This window comes from Hevea brasiliensis, chromosome 6, assembly GCF_030052815.1.
Source record: "Hevea brasiliensis isolate MT/VB/25A 57/8 chromosome 6, ASM3005281v1, whole genome shotgun sequence".
Taxonomy (NCBI): domain Eukaryota; kingdom Viridiplantae; phylum Streptophyta; class Magnoliopsida; order Malpighiales; family Euphorbiaceae; genus Hevea; species Hevea brasiliensis.
In genome coordinates, this window is record NC_079498.1 from 99,559,870 (window position 1) to 99,582,183 (window position 22,314).

The window sequence follows — 22,314 nt, forward strand, 5'->3', positions numbered from 1 at the left end:
ATTTGAAATAGATTAACATATATTAATTAAATATATTTATATTTATATTATATATAGATAGCTTTTAATTATTTTTATTGTGAACTTTTATTAAAAAGTTTAATGAATAAAAAGTAAATAAAAATAAAATTTAAAATAACTAATAAAAAATATAAACATTACATTGCTTTTATATATTAAAATTAAAATAAAATATATAAATTAAAATTACTAATGGCAATGTGCATTGCTATGAACAATTCCCTAATTTATTTTATAAAAAAGAAATTATATTATTATTTTCTTAAAGTAATGAGATTGAAATTGATAAATTTGTTTCAATTAATGTAATTTTTTAAATTTTATTAAATTAAGCGGATTCAATGGTAATTTTCTATGGGAAATTGTAGAGTAGGTATCTTACAAGATAAAAAGTGTAAGATAATTTTATAACCTTTTTTCACAAGAATTTAATTTAATTAATTTTGTTGTTAATTTTTACATTTAAAATAAAAACATTTGGTATTTTTTTTAATTTAAAAAATTTATTATTTTCCAAAAAATAAAAATAAATATAATTTTGTAAAAATTTAATTGAATTATTTTTTTACAAACTATTTATTCCAAATGAAGAGATAACCAAGTACAATCAGTGCATGCAACTGTCATATACATAAGAATAATTTCAATAAAGGTACAAAAATCGTAAAACCTGGCAGCTATGACTAAATTTATGAACAGAAGCAAGTGGGGAGTTGGTGGAAATCGCAGCGAAAGACACTTTCATGCTTAACATACTTCTGTTGCGGATGAGTCGTTGCCCTTCTTTTCTTCTTTTTATATACAAATCCTCCTTCCGATAATGAAATGGGGATTTTATGAGTTGGAAAAGTGATGCAATTTACAACTCCTTGTACCAGAAAAAATACGAGTCTTCAGAGTAATTAATGGTTACACATGCCTCCTGAACTTGAGGATATGACATAACCTATGAGAATGTTAGGGCCGGCCATAGCTGCAAACAACTATAAGGGCATATGGATCTACATCACTGCTCCAATCCTTGGGGCACTATGTGGAGCAGGAACTTATCTGCTGTCAAACCGCCGGAGGAATAAGGTGACACTTTCGAAAAGACTTTGGCAACAAGGAGCTTCAGAAGGTGAATACCAACAAATCTATATAAGTAATCCGGAAACTGTCAGATAAAAGTGCATATGATTCTACATCAGGAAAAAAAAATATATCAAACTACTGCACATTGAGTTCTGTAGTTATATATACATGCATGAGAGAGAACATGTATAGATTGACTATGTGATTCTATCACATATGAACAGTACTTTTATCATTATGTGGTGTGTATAATGAACTTCTATAACAAGGTGGTCCAAGAAAGGCAGTTTCAGTGCCCCAGAACAATTGTCGATTACTTCTTCCTCCTATTCTTGTCTTTCCCTTTCTACTTTCTAGTTTCTTCCAGTACCATAATAACAGGGTACAATATTGCAATCTAAACCCCTTCAATATTATCTGTTAGCATTATGCAGCATAACCCATTGTGAAAACAGTTGACATGATTCACAGCATGTAAGCAGGTGCCTCAAGCAAATATTAGTTTTAGCGAGACACACAACAAGGGATATATGCCTCTTAAATGTATGTTACAAGAGCTACCACTTTGCCATGACTGTCCTATAAAATGCACGTTTTCATTTTCAGATTCAAGATTTTCTCTCAACAGAACTTTTGCCCCCAAGTTGATGACAACCATTAAGGCTTGCAAAAAGCCATAAGCCTTTTCTCCATTAATATCTGCATCCTTTCAAATTGATAAATGGATACAGATATAAATGTTTGAGTTTACAACCCATCAAGCTGAGGATTTTCGTAAAGTTAAAAAGGAACAAGAGAGCAAATAGTGGTAAGCAATGCTGTAAGCAAAAACAGAAACAACAAAGATTATAAGTTGTACTTTTAACAGCTTTTGAGTGTTATTTTCATTTATAAGTGCTAACATTGTTAAATGAACTAATCTCAAATTGTCTTGATTGCTCATAATGGACAAGATCGTAATCATTCAACTGTGTGGACCTCAAGTTAGTTTGCATTTTGGACAAGTTGCTTCAAGAAACCACCCCATCATTCAGACTTACACAAATTTCTTCTTTTAGCTTCCAGGACTCTCAAATTATTGAGACATTCATTTGTCCCACAACTTTCTCCTGCACTAAACAGAGATAGGAAAAAGGATTTGAGATGGCCATTTTTTTCAACAGCTTTGGTTTTTGTGAAAATGTCTGTAATCAACATCCATCAAAAGCCTCACAAATTGTGAAGCATGGGATTTAACAATGAAGAAATTAACAAAACCATGTTCTACATCCATCCGAATTACATTTGAGAAGGGAAAACCTTGAGGACTAACAGGACCAAGAGTGAAAATCAAATTCAAGAGGAAACCTGTTTTCTGGATAGCTAAAATTAAACGATAAGCACACTAGTTGAGACCAGCATCCAGTCTCTTGGCCCAGCGACTTGAGATGAGCACCTAGTCTGCTCACACTTCAAATTTCACATGAGACAGATCTCCATTTCCCATTCTTTTGATTAAAAAAAAATTTCCTTTCTGATCAACTAAAACCAGAAGATGCATATTCAGAACTACCAGATGCAGAACAAAATTAACCTCTAAACTCCAAGATTTACACCTTATTGGAAACTATTATTATACTTTTACCCCATCCTTTATGCAATTAATTTTCTTCATTGCTTAGTCCTTGTTCTTCCATTTGTGAAAATATATATGTTTTTATTTTCAGGCAACTATCTAACACTCTATTATCAGTTCAGATTTAGGCCCTTTTTCAATAAAAAGGAACAAGAATTTCCAGAGATAATACTAATATTTGCAAAACAATCTAGCAAGGCACGCATGAAGCATCACTCTATTGAAAGTTTGACATTAAGGTTTGTTCAAAAAAAAACAAAAAAAGCCTCTTTTGCTTCTCATATCTTGCCAGGAACACCATAAAATACAATGCACAACAATAAAAACAAAATTTCCAGTACTATTCAATGCAAATTTCCATAGTACATTTATATAAATATTTGGGATGTAATAATACAATTCAGTTGTCAGGAGTAAAGAACTAACCTCGTCTAATTCTTTTGCTTTCTCCACGACACAAACAACACTATATCCGAATCCCCAAACTTCACATTCTTTTCCTTTACTTTCTCAGCAACCAAACACCAAACTTTTCCTCCAAAGCCTCAAATTAACTCCTCTAATACAAATTCCGCTTCCAAAACATCAGATCTGAAAAAGAATTCAGCCTTAATAGTCCACTCAAACTGGCAAAACCCGTCGGGTTTGACCCTGGCCTGAGTCAGATCCATCCGGGGTTTTACTTATGGATAGTGCGAATGCAGCTATCAAGACACCCAGAAGATCAGCGGCCGCATCCTTGGCCGATGCACCGGCAGAAGGGAAAAAGCCAAATTGATCAGCCGCTTCCTTCGCAGCGCCGGCGGCAAGGGAGAGGATAGAACCTACAGGAACCGAATGGCGACGGAGAAAGGAGTAACGTGCGAGGGATGCTAGTTTGGAGAAGAAGACGGTTAGGAAGAGACAAAAGAGGACGTGGTAGAGCTTATCCGGGGCCAGCCATGGGTCCCCATCGATGCTGAACATTGTGGGCAGGAGGTCAGGTCTTCGTTTGCTTCTGTAAGACTGTAATTGAGCGGCTCAGTGCTCGTTTGATAAGCAGAGATGAGCAATTTTGCGCGTCACCTTGTATGAAAAGTTTTTGAAAAAAAAATTAGAAAATTCAGTTTTTTTTTTAATTGAAATTAAGTTTAGTATTCACATGTTTTTTTTTTTCTAATAAGGAAATTAAAAAAAAAATTGAGTGGCATTATTTTAGTCATTAAATTAAGTTAAATTAAATATAGAATATTATAGAGTATTAAAAAGTATGATGATTAATTGAGTAACTTTTTTAAAAAAATTTATATAAAAAATAAAAAATAAAATTTTGAATTTATAAATACTAATTTTTCAAGTTTTTAAAATTAATTAAAATTTGAATATACTATTATTTTACTTCATAACAAAAATTTTATTTTTAAATAAAAATAATCAAATTATATAATATTTTTAAAATTAAATAATTATTTAAGAATATATTTATTTCAATTTTTTAACCAGAAAAATCCTATTATTAATAAATAAATATGTTTATTATTTTTTTCTCATTTTGATGAAAAGTAGAATTTTTTTAAAAATTAGAAAATAAATAACAAAAAATGCTTTTCACAAATAAACATGTTATCGATTTCACATTACTTTAAATATGGCGTTGAAAGAAAATTAAAATAATAAAATAAATTTTATCAAATTATTATTTTAATGGCATATGTTTTTTCTTTTAAAATAAATGTTAAACACAACCTCAAAATTTTTTGATACCCATTATAATCATCATTACAAAATGACACTATTACTCGAAAAACTAATTAATTAAATAATTAATCCTTCACTCCCCTCTTAAATTTTTTGTAATTTTTAAATGTGAAATCCTTGACGGTATTCTAATATCAATGGCGTTGTAAATTGTAGAGCAACAATTGTTGTGGCCTAAAAATTAACAGTCACTTCTAATATTTGTATTCTTAAATAAGATCCATTTCATAGCAAGGTTTACAGAGATGGATGGATTGACGCTACCAAACTAAACATTGATGGGTTGTGAAAGGGATGAAGCATGTTTGGGAACAGAGTTATTGATTTGTTGCAGCCGTAGAGATGAAAGAACAGAAGGAATCTACAGGGACAGGGTTAATTCTTTCAGCATAACACAAGGTCTTGGTAGAAAAATGGTAACAAGGGGAGCAACTATGGGATTACAAAGCTGTCATCAGGCAACAAATTACGATCGCAATTTTGACCTTGAGCCATAATCCACACCCTGGATAGCCACCCCAGGAGGATGAAAATAAGAATTGCAAACTAACATTACAGGAGAGAGATAGAGAGAGAACGAGAGGCTTTACTACTGACAGCACCTTGAAAGTTGGAGGACAAAGTTACCAAAAATTCATTCCAAAACCAAAGATGCTTGCTTAACAAGGAGTCAGTCATCACGTTTCAGTTGAATAATTTGGATTTGTTTCTTTATAAAATCAGAGGTATGATAATCTCAACTAAACATCTAGAAAATTTGCTTGGCCACCAGAGAGGGGCATCCGAAACTCCTTCACAGACTTCGGGCAACCTTTTCATACAAATCGCGAGGCCAATTTCTATTCATATTGTTAGCAAGAAACTGCGCAATCTGCAAAGGTCAACAGAACATCCATCAAGAAGCAAAACAGTTGATAAAACCAGTCACAACATCAATTACACCAGCGGAAGGTATCAACCACTATTACTAGCCCAAATCCTAAGAAATCCTGACCCAACAATAAATCACAGAAATAAAATAAATCAGTTTGATAGCCACGGATATTACACCAAAAATTATTTGTAACTATAACTACAAAATGCCCATTGACAAAAAAGAAATGTGGAACATAGCCATCAAGTAACAAGTACTATGAAGGCAAAACATGTGATTCTGCAAACTTCAGGTTAACCTTGGACGTATGTTTGAGTAATGCACAACGCATGAATGAAGAAGTGATGAAATATAATATCATGTTCAGAGTTCAACTAATACCCAGTATATAAAAAGAGGAAAAAGCAGAAATGTGATGGAGTTTCCATCAGCTTTAATTTGATATAGGCTTCTTGATGAGAGGAAAATTTGCATGGATTATGTGTTTGGATATTTATGGGCATGCATCTGTTTTTACAATTCATGGAATGATAAAGGACACAAATTAACTTTCAATTTTTGGGCAGCATTGTAAAGGACTATAAGCAAAAGAGCATTTGCAAAGGAGCAACAATATCAAACAGCAGAAACATGAAACAATATGGCAGTGTTTCTGACTTACCTTTGCTCTCATGGCACGAAGTGATCCATCAGAATCCGTCACATTGTCAAGACATGTAAGAGCAACCTTCAGAAAGTCAGGTACACAAGCTTGGACATGAGGAGACAAATTCTGAAATGCATCTAGAGTGACATCTGGCACTCGTGGATCTAATGGAAGAAAGGGAATTTTAGCAACCTCCCTTAAAGCATCAAGATAATGACCCAGTCTTGCCAGTTTGTGAACAGACAAAATCGCTTCAAGTTGTCTCAACACAGTTTCTTGCTCTAAAACATGCTCTCTCTCTTGAAGACTGGACATCACAGCAAAGTAATCTTTTATGGTCAGAAAAAACGTACACATTAAAAAAAGAAAAAGATACCTAATAAGTTGTTGAAGATATAAAGAAAGGAAATTAGTTAAAAATTCGAAAGAACAGACCTAGGAATCAATCAACAAAACAAAATATCTCTGAAATTCATATTCTGCAAATTTTTTAATAAACTTGTAAAAGTTTAACAATCCCAATATATCCAACTTTATTAATCCCATGGAAAATTTTCAAATTTGGATTGATGGCTAAGAATCAAGATGTTGTCAGAGCCACCACCACTGAGATAATTCACCAATAATGCTGCATGATTAATAAATAAAGTTTGAAATTATGTGCAAGCTGTGCAAAAATAAGGGTCAAAGAAACATTTATCATCACTTTCAAAAAATTAAGAAATCTCAAAGATAATTTAATTTAATACTACCTTACTTAAGGAATTAAGGAAATTCAAGGCATGAAGAAATGAACTACCTGACTTCAGGATAGTACTTGTAAGTCTCCAAAATCTCATTGCCAGAATGAATGAGACCAGTAGTCCGACTCTCACCATCCAATTTACTGCGTGACAGGGCACAGATTGCCTCAGACAGGCACTTATTAATTGTATCTAGAGCCACAGAGAATGCTCCAATCCTCTTCTGAATTTCTATGGACTGGGTTTTGATAACAAAAGCAAAGCAACAAAAGGAAAAAAAAATTATAATGTAACAAAATCAGTATAATAGAAAACAAAATAAAAGCTGAAGCAAAATAACTGCAAAAAGAAGATGAACATCTCAAGCCAGAAAGATAAACATAACTGTGTGTGTGTTTATATATAGAGGGAGAAAGAGACAGAGTAGAATAAAATAAAACAAAAGGAGTCCAAAAGTTTCCTCAAGCAATAAGTAATGGCCCCATCCCCAAAATAATAATGTCAACTTTTGCGGCAGGAACATTATATTATCCATCGCCAAAGAGATGAATTTGAAGAGAACAGATAGCTACATGCGCAATGGAATTAAAAGCTAATATAAAAGGCTCCCACCAAAACCAAGAATTTGCAAGCCAAGGAAAGAAAATTTACTTTATCATAGAGTCCAGTTTCCTGACACTGGCGAGCAGCTTCAAGCAGAAATTGTTGTCTTACATTGATATCATTCAAAAACCGCACCAATTCACCTTCTTCTCCAATACCACGTGGACCAAGTAAAAGATAAATACCACCATCTCGTAACAATAGCTCAGTAAGGAGTTGCTTCAGCATCAAACTTCTCTGTCTCCGCTGATCCACATTGCCTCTCCCAGTCCATGACAACTCTCCACCCCCTACTGCAGCAGCAGCTTGCGCATAATATTCCAATGTCACCGGCAGATTGCCATGACGCAAATATGCAGAACCATACTGCCTAATAATGCTAGAGATTTCAGCATAAGCATCCATGACCCCTAGTTTTTGTCCAGCCCCAGCAACTTCAGAAAGAACCCCATGGTCTGCTAGCACAATTGATATGTGGACAGCATCAATATCATATCCTTCATTTGCAACTTCCTTAGACAAATGTAAGACAGCTTTTAACAACTGGATGCTTAAAAGCAACACATATGGGTAAACCAGAGGGTCCTTCCCATTTTTGGTATAATATGATGGCTCAAATTTATTTAGATAAGCCTGTAAATCATCCAAACTGTATGGTACTGAACCTTCATTCAGGACCACAGATGAGGTTTCGCCATGGAAGTCTCGTACAGCTGATAACTTGAACCACAAAAAATCCTCTATAGTATTGAAAAGTGTTGGTAGATCTCTCAGCAGGCGGTCAATTTGCCTCCTAGAACCAGATACTATAGCATAGAGTAACAACTTTTTCTTGTCATATGCAGCTCGACCCACCCGATCAACCATTCTTAACATTTTTTCACATTCTTCTGAAGCAACAGCAGCAATTTCCGCAGGCACCATTCCTCCAGCGTTAATCCACTCTGTAAGCTGTTAAAAGGAAAAAGCTAATGACTAGGATTATTATAAAAGTGTTGTGTAACTTAAGCAGAGATTTAGCAATACCAGAGAAGCAAATTGCTGTGAAGCACGGGACGTGAGGGCAACGTTTCTTGCTTCATCATAATACCCAGTTCTCAAGCAAAAATAAATCTGGCAGTTACAGAAAATAGGATTTATTATGAAACACAGTTATTTATTAAAGCATATGATAAGTTTGACATGATGAAATAAATTTAATATTCTCCAGAACAGCAAAATAAACACACAAGATAGTGACAAATTGTGGTTCATACTCCATAGTCTTTCTCAAATAATGCTACTCTGTTCTACAACTTTACAAGCAATGAGAGACTACAAACATATTAAAGCTTTAGGTAACAAGGCTCCACAGAAGTAGTAGCAAAAGACTAAAGAAAACCTGATTATATAATGGAACTCAACAACCAAAAAGCCTACTCCATGTAACTCAATTAATCCCTCAACTCATGCAATATTAGACAGTCTCAAGGATTAGTCTTAATAATTTCAAAAAGAGATGTCTCATAAATTCAACTGAAACTTTCACAGGGAAAAGAAAAGCAGCTAAAAATGTTTATTTGCAAACATGGGAGGCAGGAAAATAAAAATACTCAAGGACAAATTTGGTTTTAGGCTGTTAGCTATCTAAGCTGTATGATGCAAATTACAAGGGCCCCTTTACTCCTCATAATCCTTTACACTAAGTGAGTATTTAGTAATCTGAACAGGAAAGCATTTTTAGTTATCAATTGAAAATGCATAGCTCAGAACATGGGAGTAGCATCCAACATTCAAAATACAGTAACAAATCACAAACAAAAAAAGAAAAACATAAAGCCAATGAACTTTTGTTGCATGTAAAATATATATATATATATATATATATATATATATATATATGAATTTATCCATGACCTGCTGCCAAGTAGTATCAACTGGAGGTTGCCTACGTGTATCTCCTGCATCAAAATCTAGAACTCCATAATCCCTTAAACGAATCTGCACAGAAGAATGAAAAGTAGAAATATATTTCAAAATCCAAGCATTATGAAACAAGTCATAGAGTGCAACGCTAATTCAACTGGCACTATTCAGACAAACCCGAAGAAACGCACGAATTCTTTGTAAATTCCCAACAGCTCCACCAAGGGCAGCCTAAAATGAGATGGAAAAAAATAATAACAAAATTAAAACTTCATATCAGGGTTTCATATAATAAAAAATGGACCAAGCAATCATTTAGAGCACAAGAAACAAGTAGCAACAGCAACCAAAAAAAATATTAAAATATGTTAATGAATTCAGTTCTTAAAAAAAAAAAAAAAAATCTCTTACCATAAAAGGATGTAATACTAATACTCAAAAGAATTCTTTACCTGTGCTGGATGACTTTGTATTGTATCCATAATATACTTTTCATGTCCCCATTCTAGATGGCGCCTTGCACCAATCACTAATGACATTTTTCTAGAAAGATTCTGATGAATGGTAGAATTCTCACCCATCAATGTCTGTAAAATTACTGAACTTGTCAATTCAACAGTTATATGACAGAAAGAAACATAAGAAATGCAATTCAAAGATACTATTTAAGGACAAACTAGGCAAGCAATTAAGAATCACACCTGAACAAGATGCCATATCTTCTGCATGTTAACTGATTTTCCACTGGAAGCTTCAATACCCAAACTTTCATAAGCACTCTTGAAGGCTGTTGCAGGCTACCAAAAAAACCAAAAAAAAAAAAGAAGAAGAAGAAGAAGCAATAAGCTTAAATAGACATGAAAACCTTTTAAAAATGAATGAATGGCTTCATTTGATTTGGATGCAGGATTCAGATAACAGCTTAAGAAACAACCAATTAACTATTAGGTACAAATTCACAGTTTGAATTCTGTTAGAAATACAGCTTCTTACACAGTAGTCTTTTTGATCGTTGAAAATTTTCCCTGAAGAAACTTAGCTGAATATGAGCTGTGTGCCTGTGAGCTAGGTGCTTGCCAGTCACTATCTTCAACAACTTAGCTATGAAGTACTTCATTGGCAAGTAATGAACTTAAGACGCCAATAGGTAGAGGGCTATAATGTTTATTCTGAAGAGCGATTTGAAGGAAGGAAGAAAGTCCAGTGTGAATGTGGTCAGATTCATGTCCATTAAATGTGATATACATAATACATCCCCAGTAAGGTAAAACACCTAAGCATCCTAGTTTTCTATTCTTAGCAAGCCCAACAGGAATATGGGATGCTGGGTTACTTATCTATCTTTGGCAAGCATATTCTTTTATTCTCATGTTTCAGATAGCTATCTTCAAAATACAACTCGCTACTCTTATTCTCCACTCCCAAATTACCTGTTGAGCTACCTATCTGTTTCTTAAGTTTTGAACAAAACCAAAATCTGCTGCAACAATTTTTGGTATCTGGGTTAATATTATGCTACCTCAGATCAGAACATAAGAGGGCATTATTGCAAATAAATAGGTAACTATTATGAGAGGAGATGGAAAAACATTTTCAGCACCAGCATGCACCTCAGGTCCAGTCAATATAGCTGCCAGCTTGACAATTAGGCATTTCAAGATGACAGCATACGTGCCATTCAAACAGAACTAGTTAATTAGTGAAAATTGTTAGTAATATTTACATGACCACTCAAAAGAGTAAAGTGTCTCATCAACATGACAGAAAAATTATTTTATTAGAAACCAAGAATACCAGACTTACTTTAAATTGCAAGCCACGTTCTCTCGCATTGTTCAGACTTTTCACTACTTCGGCATAGGCTGAAGCTTTTCTCTCCAGGATAGGCTTGTTAGCTGTAGTTGCAAGCTCCATGCCAGACGGACCAGACGAAACCTGAGGGCTGGAAGCCACAGATGCTATTTGACCTGAACGAATAGCACCAGTACTTGTATTAACTGCATTAGTCCTGGGCAATGCTGAAATCCGGCTCAAGCTCTGAAGAAAGTCACGTTTCTCTTTTTGCCAATCTTCCTGCAGTATATTAAGTTCTATCAACCAAATAAAATAAATCCTAAACTCTTCTAGAAAAGACAAGAAACAAATAAAAAGAATGATAAAAAAATATACTTAACACACACAAACAACACACACATTTGTCATATGTAATGCACACACTAGAGTCTTGTAAAAAAAAAGGAAAGGAAGATAATGAACATAAATTCATCATCAAGGACCATTAAACTCAAAAAATCTTGCCTAGGATGCTCACTTGCTTTTCCAAGATTTAACTACAGAATTTCTTGCTAAACATAGAGAAAGAAAGTCTAAAAATTAGAGTGCTGAACTAGGATTACTAAACTGTTTATATTCAAAAAATGTTGAAAAAAAAATACTAAATTCCATGTACATTCTGTATTTCTCTAACCTCCAAAACTTTCATCATGTAATCATTAAAGCTTCTTAGGTTATCCTTCTGAGCTTCCTGTATGGCCGAAACCATTGCCATTTCATGAACCTAAACCAAAAAATTGCATGAATGTAAACATCAGATACTGGCAATAAAAATAAAAATTAAAAAGCGAATGTATCTTAGTCATTAGAGATAACCTACATAAAACATAACAGAGTTGCACAATCAGATCAGAAATTGTAAAGTTTGAATGGTAAAATCTATGTATATTGCATAATTAGATCAACACAATACATATACTACAATTGCGCATTCTAACTAGGAATCTAACTTCTATAATTATGCCCTAAATAGCAACACAATCCTAACTAATTTAGGAACATATACATAACAGCACGAACAATTACATATATAATGACCGTCCATCTATGCATTAAAATGAGCAATTCAAGAAAGAAGGTAAAACATTACCTGTTGTTATTGAAGTTTCATAAGAAGAGTTGAAAGTAAAACAAATAGATATGGAGAACAAAACCAAGCATTGTCAGAATTTCAGATGAGATTGGAGTAGGTAACTACAGATACATAAAGTTGAGTGAAGTGCCCAATTGAGAACGTCAAAGTTTCCCATTTTTTTTCCACATAGAGAAACCAAAAACATGTTTGGTTGCAGGAGCATGTTTTTGGTATTTATTAACTACAGATACATAAAGTTGAGTGACGTGCCCAATTGAGAATGTTGAAGTTTCCCATTTTTTCCCACATAAAAGAAACCAAAAACATGTTTGCTTGCAGGAGTATTTTTGTGTATTTATAACTTATCTTGTCCTAAGTTTTCAAAAAAAAGTACCATGAAAACCACATAACAACAATTTCTTTAACAACACTTTCTTTCTTCTGGTTTTGATTCACACTTCACACTGCTTTCCCACTTTCATTTTTGTTTCTCTCATACATGCTCTCTCTCTCTCTCTCTCTCTCTCTCTCTCTCTCACCCCCTTGCTATTCTATCAATCCCTTTCTCATGCTTCTCTACCTCACTCTCAGCCTCCATTTTTTCTTCTTGGGTTTCATGGCTAGCAAATTTGCATATTTTTCTTCACCCAATCCACAGTGCCCCAATGGATTTGATCAAACTTGACTTCACAACCAATAATTTCTTTTGATATGTTCCTTCACCTAAAGTTTATATTCAAGATCCTTTTAGTTTCAATGTAGAGCATTCTGTCTCAAGCAATGAAGAACATAACAATCTTAAACCTTGTATTGTTGTAGTTACTAGTTCCTTTGTAAAACAAATTGAACAGAATAACAATGTGGAAATATTCTCTGCAATGATGAAAAGTAATCCGAGATTTAAATGATTAAAGAACTAGAGAAATAATGAGAAAAAGTTTTTGTTGTAGTAGCGATGATGATACATCTAATCCATAGTTTAGTTCACAACGTAAAGGCAGGAAACTACCTGTTGCAAGTATTCTTCAACGCTTGTAGCCTCAGCAGGGAATACATCTTCAAATGTTGTCTTCAAAAGAAATGGGAGAAAAAAGTGAGTAATAGTAATAGATGTGATTAACATTTAATGTTTGAACATAAATATGAAGAGAAGAAACCAAAAAAACCATCAAAGCAAAAGAAATGGAAGCCTGAATGCAACAAATTACTCTGCTACCCAAGACTTATGAATGAATCAAAATGGTAATCACAGCACGTTAAAAATGAAGAGAGAGGGTATGGCGTAATTAATACAGTAAACTTTATTCATTCAACAAAATAAAAAGAGATTAGGAAAATATTGTGCTTATGGAGATTCTAACATCCAATCAAAACATTCACTGTCTATCATGGTCAGTTAAGATTAAGGGAAACACATTAAAGGGGAATCATGTCATGAATGTTTGGTACAGTTTACAAGCCTACAGCTAATGAGGCTAGGTTACATGCAAAAGAAGTTTTACCTTCAATTCAAAAGATTTAAGATCCCTTGCAAGCTGCTCAGCATTTATTCCTTCACGTGCAAGAAGCCTATGAATGCACCAAGACAAATAACAAGTTGAAAGTTAAACACCAATTATTATAACTCCCAAAATTTTATTCATGATATGTTAGTAAACAAGAAACATATAAAATAAAATTCGTATCTTTTCAATAGCTACTTTAATTTCAAAATTACCATGAGATTCCCTTTTTTTTTTTACTAATTTTGCTACAATTCCTTCGCAAATGAGAAGCAAAATGAAGTTAACGGTAAATTAAGCAGTAATGAGTCACCACAAGAATGAGAAGCAAGATCACTAAGGCACCTTGTTGCAGCAATGGATTGAGAAGGGGCTTCAGTTCTTAAAGTTTTTGCCTTGAGCTTCTTTGATAATGCTTCTAACTGATCTAAGTTCCTCTGAAACATTCACAGATATAAACTCAATGCAAAGAACAATCAATTTGATTATTGGAAAAGACAAATAGCCACCAGACTTCAAGAAAGTTTGTAAATCCAAACAAAAATGCTATTGTTTCTTCTCTTTCCCACAATTTTCAGAAAATCATGGTTAAACAAGCATCAGTCAAAAAAATGTATTCCCCAATCCCAACTCCCAAGCAATAACAATTATTAACATAACATTTTAACTTCTATATGTTGCTGTTGACTTGTCTCAGAAACTTAAACAGCAAATGGTAAAGCAAATCCAGAGTGAAAATATTTGTCATTTTCTCTTATCACATAATGAAAAATATAGCACTTAGCCTTTCTAATTTTCTTTTGCTTTCCCAATTTGCCAGAGGAAAAATGCTAATTAACAAAAAAAATATATAGAAAAGCATATCTTTACATTTTCAGTCGCAATGTAAGTGAGCATTAGCACCTTAATTCTATCTTAATAATAGTTCGCAGTCTCGGAGATTTTCTCGGAAAACAAACGGAAAGCGGAAAGTGAAAAAGAAAATGAGGACAGTGGTGGACCTGGAGAGGAGGGAACTGAGCAGAAGGAGCAGCTTGTTCGAGAAGCTTCGAGGAGGAGTGGAGGAGATCGGTCCAGCTACTCATATCTTGTTCATTAGCCATTAGCGTTTTGCTCTAAGCTGCGAAATGGCTCTATAATCTCTGTCTGTCTCTTGTTTCCCGTTGTGAGAGAGGGAAAGGTGTTAGGGTTTTAGATTTCAGTGCAGCGAACACTGGATATTCGTTTTGCATAAATATGTGATAGACCAACGCTGAAACAGGCAAGCATTTTTACCATATAAACTGAATTATCTATGCCCAAATGTTATGGTAATTTTGTTCAAGCTTTTTTTCTTTTTGAGGAAAAGACTTTTAGTTTTGCAAAAAATGATTTGTACATATTTTTTATGGAATTTATTTTTTAAAATATTTTTTATTATTTAATTATACTATTAAATTAATAATATATAATTATATTATATATTTATAAATATTTTTATATTTTAAAAATATTATCAAAATTTAAAATAATTTTCTTAAAAATAATTTAATTTTTCTTTGTCCATTCTCTCTTAAAAAAAAATAATATCGTTTTTGATATTGAATTGTAATGTTAAAAATTTAAAACAAAAAGTTAATTTTTTATTTTTTATTATTAAATTTAAAAAATACATAAAATTACTATACGATGACAACTATTATAAAATAATCACAATTGGTGGAATTTGATAACGGTTGGTGATTAAAAATGATTAGCAAGTATATGGTTATATTATGAATTTATAAATTTGTATATTTTAATAAATTTATTAAAATTTTAAAATCACTTTTTTTAAGTTTAAATTATTATTTTTGAAAATGATTTAATTTTTTAATTAACAAAATATTTTTTATTAAGTTATTTTTTTTCTTAATAATACTAAAAATATTTTATCGGAAATTATAAACAAGTGGACCCCTAGTTTGAATTTTTAATTTTAAATAAAAATATATCTTAAATAATTTAATTAAATTATTTAAAATTTAAAATTGAATTAATAAACTTAAGTATATGGAATACTGCTCATCCTTGCAATTAATAATGCTTAGATTATTAAATTTTTAGAAATAAACCACTTTGGGACCCTTAAACTTTTCCTATTTTATTTTAAAAGTTCATGGATTTGTATTTTTTACATTAAACTCTTTTTTTGTAAAAAAAAAAAAACTGAGTAAAATCACTTTTAAAGACTATGAGATATGAATTTTATAATATAATTTATTTTATATCAGCGTAATTTATCATAGAAAATGAATCTAACCCAAGGGATTGAAAAACAAAAATTGAACTAAACCAATGAACTACGTAAGTAGTACTAGTAGTAGCAAAATCCAACACACAATAACTTTAAACTGTGATACATGCCTCTAGGAAATCTCAGGTGAAGTACAATTGCTCCATGTCAATTCATTTTATCAATTAAATCATTTATTTCATCTTCACGATTTCCAGTGTCTCCTCCGTCCTTGTAAGATGCCCTCTTGCCCTGCAATCCTCCCTTCGGCTTGCTGAGTGCAAAAGGCCCCAAAAAATTTGTTATCTCCTTAAAATGTGGACCAACATTAGCAATTTCATGTACGATATCTTCTAAACACAGGATGCCATGTTTCCCTAATGCCTGCCAAACGAAAAATATAAGAAATGTTATAAGCATTATAAAACTTCAAGCAGCATAAGGCTTAGCAGGAATATTAGATACCTGTTCAATAATGGTGTTATCAATAAGAGGAACTCTCTGCTTGTTTAGCATTCCATAACCCTTCTTGTAAATTAGCTCACTAACATTCTTAGGATTTGGATATCTTGAAAAAACAACAAAAATACAAGGACAATTAATTAATTGGTGACAATTATAATGATATACAGACAAACAAGTGGATCTCATGCTGAACGATGGCATGGTTTTCACAAACTTCAAATATCAATGGGATAATGCTAAGGGAGACTCCCAATTTCAACATAATAAGCCCATGCCCATGGTAAAAATTGTTAATATCATGTTGAGCTTATGACTTAAAAGAGCTCACATTTTAACCCTCTAAAACACTTTTGCATCTGAGCACAAGTGGAACTTGATAAATGTCAATCTCTGGTCCCATAGAAATGCAAGATTAGTCCAAGCCAACTTGAATTTGAGTAACAAATGGTACGCTTCGGAAGATCATGAACTTATATAAAACTTCCAGCTAAATTTCCATATCACCAACACCCCCCCACCCCCCACCCCCCCAAAAAAAAAAAAAAAAAAACCTTGTACGTGGATACTATATTTGGCAAATAATATAAGAACACGGGTTTGAGCATCCTACCCAAAGGTAACATAGGGCTCCACCCTTTGTAGCATTTCCAATACGCCAGCAGTTGCCTTCATGAAAACACCATGAAAAATCCTCCTTAGTTTCAGGTTGTACAAAATCTTCCTTGTTTTTGGGTGCATATCATTTTTGCTGAAAGATGGATGTATAAGAATTCAGAACCGGAAGAATAGCCACAAGAAGAAATTGAAGTGGATTGTTGCAATAAAAAGAAAAACAGTATGCTACCCTTGTATGCGAATGATGAATAGAAGCTTTGACTTTGGCGTGAGTGATGCTGATTTTGGCCTCTTTGTCCTCTGTTTCATTCGGATTAGGTCCAATTCCTATGTGAAAACAGAAGGTTAATAACTATTAGAAAAATAGACTAACCAATTTTTACAGAGACAAGAGAATATTATATGCAATGCAGACTAGAAAATGCACTCACTCATGGAATATTTAGCATCACATGTTAAAAATTTATGATTAGATTGATGAGCATTACTGAGATTATATAAGTTCCAAAGGGCTTTCAATCATTATGGATGCAACTCTAGGATAGGATGGGTCTAACGGATTTAAGTAAATATTAGATGCTCCCTCGAGGCTTTAGAACATTCCATACAGGATCATGAATGCATAGTGATGATTTGGGGCTACATGGTAGAAACCCCAAAATAGTTGTGTTAAACAAGGGAGGATAAATGCATGCAACCCTAAATTCCCCTAATCATATGGTAAATTGTTATTTTTTATGGTTTGAATTTTGAATATATTTTTCATGGACCCGATCCGAAGTTCATAAAATTGAAATTTGTAGTGGTGGCGAATATTCTACCCTTTGTAGTAGAGTTGTTACAGAGACAAGAGAATATTATATGCAATGCAGACTAGAAAATGCACTCACTCGTGGAATATTTAGCATCACATGTTAAAAATTTATGATTAGATTGATGAGCATTACTGAGATTATATAAGTTCCAAAGGGCTTTCAATCATTATGGATGCAACTCTAGGATAGGATGGGTCTAACGGATTTAAGTAAATATTAGATGCTCCCTCGAGGCTTTAGAACATTCCATACAGGATCATGAATGCATAGTGATGATTTGGGGCTAAATGGTAGAAACCCCAAAATAGTTGTGTTAAACAAGGGAGGATACATGCATGCAACCCTAAATTCCCCTAATCATATGGTAAATTGTTATTTTTTGTGGTTTGAATTTTGAATATATTTTTCATGGACCCGATCCGAAAGTTTCGCGTTGCGAAACGACTGGCATAAAAAGTGAAATTTGTAGTGGTGGCGAATATTCTACCCTTTGCGGTAGAGTTGTCCTTTGCGGTAGAGCCGTGAGATATTCGAAAAACACACTGAGTATAGGTTAGGGTACGTGAGTTCTAAGGGATTGTATCCTACTCTTTCCATCACAGTGAACATTTTTCTCTTATTTTATTTTGCCCGTTTAGGCAGACCTTACTTACGGTTGAACCACATTAAATCTTGTGTGTTATTCTTATTCTATTCTCTTGATTGTGCAATTTGTATATGCTTCTTAGATTTGCGTGCTTGTTATAACATAAATTAATGTAACAGGATTGCAACAAGTCTGGTTTCCAACTCCAAGAACAAAAAGAGTGCATGCACAGTAAAGTTTATCATCACACTAAAGTCAATAGAGATATAAGAAGAATCCTAGATATGAGCCAAATTTCATTTCAAAAGTAAATAGGACAACCAATAAATGACCTAAATGGGATGAGGAATCAGCTTTATTTCTGTTCTCTCCATGTGTATTGTTTTCTAAAACAATAAACAAATTGCTGAAATGTGAGAGTATTTCAATCTTCACTTTCAATATGCATCAAACAAAAAGTTCATAAAAAACACAGGGAATGAGCACAAAATACCAGCAAAAAAACACTATACCCAATTGAGAATTTACCTTGTCTCTGAACTCCTTGATAAACTGCTCAGGCCTTTTGATATCCTCCACCTTCCTCTTCTTCCCTCCATATTTGCCAAACTCCAACTGGGTTTTCCTTGTAAGTGCTAGTGATTCTTCCTTGTGTTTTCTTTTCTTCAAAATAACCTCCGGTATATAAGCCATCGCCTTTGTCTCCCCTTCCGCCATTACTATTCTCTTCTCTCCCTGGCCACCCAGAATGAAAATCTGCACTTCAGCGTTTCCCAGTGAAAAAATTGAAACCAACAGAACATTGATTCTAGTTCGGTTACCAAGAAAACGCAGAAAAATCATTCATTAAATTATGGAATAAAGCTCTATTTGGTCGCCGCCGAAGAAGCCAGAAAGCAAATAAGGCTGAAACATTTTTAGCTATAAAGGGCAAGCAAACGAACAACAAACGTAGAAATAAGTATAAAAATTTATAGTCTACCTGAAAGCTGAAGCAGAGGTGCGATGTAGGAAGAAGCCGAGTTGCGGCGGCAAGTCGCAAGCTCGACAAGGAGGAGAGTTTTAAGTAGTCTATGTATAATTGCATTCGAGGCAAAACCCTCCATATTATGGATGGCTACCGGCTACCGCTGAAACCAGTTAACTGAAGTCAATCAACCTCATAACCCTTACCTTAAAACGGAGTCGTTTTATTAAATAATTCCATTTTGAAAGCAATGCATATTTTTAGGCTTTATAATTTTTTTAATTTAATTTCTATAATTTTATTTATCACGTTATATTTCTAAGGATCGGGGATGAAAATAATTTATATATAAATAAAAAATATAAAAATATTTTTTATTATTTAATTATAATATTAAATTAATTATATGTATTTAATTACGTATATATGTATGTTAAATATTTTTATTACTTTTACGTTGAATCATAAAATTTATTTTTTATTTATCAATTTTTAAACTTTTTATTATATGGGATCCACGTCCTAATAAGCCATAAAAATTATTTTTAGTATGTAACATTAATATTTTTAATAAGCAAAGTCACCTGTCTTAAATTGCAATGAAAAATTTTTCAGATTTTATGTACTAAAAGAGCAAAATCACATAATTTTTAAGCGTACTTTTCTCTGAAAAATTCATTTATTTTATATTGTTATCAATAATATTTTAGTAATATGATGTAAGGTGTTACACAGATATATGCTCATCCCTGTCACTCAGTGTTATGTCAGTTTTTTTAAACTACAATTAGAAGTGAGCAACTCAACTCAACTAAGTTTTTATCCCAAAAATTTAGAGTCGATTATATAGATTCGCTTTTTCTACTCTGAACGATTTTGGGTTAAATCCTAAAAAATGTGTAATACTTCTAGGTCATGTTGTACTACTCTCCTCCAAGTCAATTTAGGTCTACCTTTTTTTTTCTTTCTATCATCTAACCTAATGTGCTCTACTTGTCTAACTGGAGCCTCCGTATGTCTACACTTTACATGACCAAACCAACTCCGCCTAAGTAGTTTGCGCTTAGCCGATCCCAAGCCCGAATAAAGGAGGAGGGTTGAGCATTTAATTCAAATTAAATTGACTCAAATTAAATCGAATTAAATCATAAAAATCAAATTATATATTTTAAAAATCAAGCTGAATCGAAATGGATAAAAAATCAAATTGAATCGAATCATTTTATTTTGATTCTATTAGGTTCAAATAGATTGGTTTTCATTTTTGATTGATTTTATAATTTAAACTTGATTTTCAAGTTATTTGATCTAATTTTGACTTTGGTTTGAAACTAATAATCATTAATTAATGAAATTAAACAATTTATATATATAATTACATATAATTCATAAATTGCTCATAAAAATAAATCAATTCAAAAATTTTAAAATAATTCTATTTGGTTCGATTTGAATATATAAAATTACTATTCAGTTCGGTTCGATTTAACAGATTTTTTTCTCTTTAAAATCGAACCGAATTAAATTATTTTAAAAATTAAATCAAATTACCAATTAAAGCGGTTCGATTCGATTTATTCGATTTGAACCGAATAATACTCATCCCTAACTACAATAATATTGCATTACAAGGCCGGAGAGGCATCAAATAATAACCTACTCGAGATCTCATTTGGAGTGTTATATAACCAGTCACATAGAAGAGAATCTCGAAACCTTAATCTATTTACAACATGAGCAACAGAATTTGCACTTCTGCTCACTAAGGAAAATTCAATATTCTCAAAGGCAGATAAGAAGGCCTGAATAGTCTTAACAATTGCACGATCTCCCAAAATACAACCTTCTATGGATTCCGGATTGCATTAAAGAGATTTGCACAATCAGTTTCAACAAGAACTGATAGAAAGCCTCTCTATAGTGCAAAATGAATAGCAGTCATCATTGCTCGAGCTTCACTTGACAGAGGAGAGGCACAACAAAATTTCTCAAATATTCCATCTATCATCTTGCCTCTATAATCACGAAGAACTACAACAATTGCTGACAGATAGAAATTATAACACCCTAAAATTTTAAATTTTATTATTTTATGAGTATTTTTGGTATTTTAATTTTATTTAAATTTTAGGAATTTTTTTGAGATTTTTCCGATTTTAAAAATCGGGTTCGATTTTTCGAAAATATAAACTTTGTTGATTTTTAAAAATTAATTTAAAGGCCACGTGGCAAAACTAAAAATATATTTGGAGTCTACGTATTTTTTTGAGTTTTCTGAAAATTTTTCGAAATTTTTGGACCTCGTTTTCGGTCCCGAGGCAGAGTAAAAATTAAAAATTTTGTATTCCGAATCAAACCGACCGAATCGAACCGGACCGGATCGGACCGATCGAATCGGACCGACTCCTTTTTCTTCTTCTCTTTTCTTCAGCGCGTCCCGACCTCCTCCCCTTCTCTCTCTCTTTTCTCTCTCCTCCCTCCTCCCCTTGCCGCGCCGCCACCTCCCCTGCCTTCCCACCTCGGCGCGCCCCCACGGCCGGCTGCCGCCTGGAACGTCAGAAAATGGCCCCAGAAACAACGCGTAGCGCGCAAAACTCCTCTGCTTCCCGACCAATTGGACCGGGTCTTGTGTCTAAAATCATCTACTTGTCGAGAGCTTTCCATAGACACCAAGAACACCGAAATCCATCGAGCGGTTTGTCCAATTTTTTACCGGGAAGTTTTAGCCCATTTTGACTTTCGGGCTAGATTTCTTGCAAACCGTGAATCCCACGAGAAAACCGAGAGTACCAGAGCACTCCACTCGTCGAGAGCTTTGCGGCGACATAAATTTTAAATTTTTCCGACACCGTTTTTCGGTGGGTCCCACGGAACTTCGCAGTGTCTTTTCGAGTATTAAATGAGCTTAGAAAATTCTGAAAATTTTATGTACTAACCCCCGTGTTGTGGGCTTCATGTAGGTATCCTCAATTCACGGAAATTCG

General features: G+C 33.2%; 3 protein-coding genes across 11 annotated transcripts; all 3 read right to left on the reverse strand.

Moving 5' to 3' along the window:
- Positions 1-568: 568 nt before the first annotated feature.
- Positions 569-3,777, reverse strand: LOC110641249 (uncharacterized). 8 transcript variants are annotated; one of them, XM_058148747.1, is made up of 3 exons: positions 3,137-3,777; positions 2,136-2,204; positions 569-1,157 (listed from the first exon to the last, which is right to left on the reverse strand). In XM_058148747.1, the coding sequence occupies exon 1, from the start codon at positions 3,674-3,676 to the stop codon at positions 3,332-3,334; it is 345 nt and encodes a 114-aa protein (XP_058004730.1). In that variant the 5' UTR covers positions 3,677-3,777; the 3' UTR covers positions 569-1,157; positions 2,136-2,204; positions 3,137-3,331. The 8 variants fall into 8 exon arrangements, with proteins under 8 accessions (XP_058004730.1, XP_058004731.1, XP_021648601.1 ...); XM_058148748.1 differs by having other exon boundaries at positions 569-1,202; XM_021792909.2 differs by having other exon boundaries at positions 2,136-2,209.
- A 1,280-nt stretch (positions 3,778-5,057) lies between these two features.
- On the reverse strand, positions 5,058-14,890 carry LOC110641234 (nuclear pore complex protein NUP93A). Its single transcript, XM_021792879.2, has 15 exons — positions 14,630-14,890; positions 13,974-14,065; positions 13,629-13,695; positions 13,136-13,195; positions 11,686-11,775; positions 11,022-11,291; positions 9,920-10,015; positions 9,671-9,805; positions 9,396-9,449; positions 9,210-9,293; positions 8,340-8,426; positions 7,362-8,264; positions 6,767-6,948; positions 5,983-6,274; positions 5,058-5,318 (listed from the first exon to the last, which is right to left on the reverse strand). Exons 1-15 carry the CDS (start codon positions 14,729-14,731, stop codon positions 5,241-5,243), a joined length of 2,592 nt encoding a protein of 863 aa, XP_021648571.2. The 5' UTR covers positions 14,732-14,890; the 3' UTR covers positions 5,058-5,240.
- A 1,027-nt stretch (positions 14,891-15,917) lies between these two features.
- Positions 15,918-19,475, reverse strand: LOC110641248 (60S ribosomal protein L7-1). Of its 2 annotated transcripts, none has more exons than XM_021792903.2 (6): positions 19,346-19,475; positions 18,892-19,119; positions 17,192-17,289; positions 16,958-17,095; positions 16,348-16,450; positions 15,918-16,266 (listed from the first exon to the last, which is right to left on the reverse strand). In XM_021792903.2, exons 1-6 carry the CDS (start codon positions 19,448-19,450, stop codon positions 16,051-16,053), a joined length of 888 nt encoding a protein of 295 aa, XP_021648595.2. In that variant the 5' UTR covers positions 19,451-19,475; the 3' UTR covers positions 15,918-16,050. The 2 variants fall into 2 exon arrangements, with proteins under 2 accessions (XP_021648595.2, XP_021648594.2); XM_021792902.2 differs by having other exon boundaries at positions 18,892-19,098; positions 19,346-19,472.
- Between the last annotated feature and the right edge of the window lie 2,839 nt (positions 19,476-22,314).

Excerpts from the sequence above, each read along its gene's own strand:
- LOC110641249 (XM_021792910.2), bottom strand. The coding sequence starts at position 3,676 with ATGTTCAGCATCGATGGGGACCCATGGCTGGCCCCGGATAAGCTCTAC.
- LOC110641234 (XM_021792879.2), bottom strand. The coding sequence starts at position 14,731 with ATGGCTAATGAACAAGATATGAGTAGCTGGACCGATCTCCTCCACTCC. Across the intron at positions 11,292-11,685 it reads ACATGATGAAAGTTTTGGAG|GAAGATTGGCAAAAAGAGAA; the intron begins GTTAGAGAAATA and ends AATATACTGCAG. Across the intron at positions 9,450-9,670 it reads TACAAAGTCATCCAGCACAG|GCTGCCCTTGGTGGAGCTGT; the intron begins GTAAAGAATTCT and ends ATCTCATTTTAG.
- LOC110641248 (XM_021792903.2), bottom strand. The coding sequence starts at position 19,450 with ATGCAATTATACATAGACTACTTAAAACTCTCCTCCTTGTCGAGCTTG. Across the intron at positions 17,290-18,891 it reads TCAAGGAGTTCAGAGACAAG|GAATTGGACCTAATCCGAAT; the intron begins GTAAATTCTCAA and ends GTTTTCACATAG. Across the intron at positions 16,451-16,957 it reads GAGCCCTATGTTACCTTTGG|ATATCCAAATCCTAAGAATG; the intron begins GTAGGATGCTCA and ends TGTTTTTTCAAG.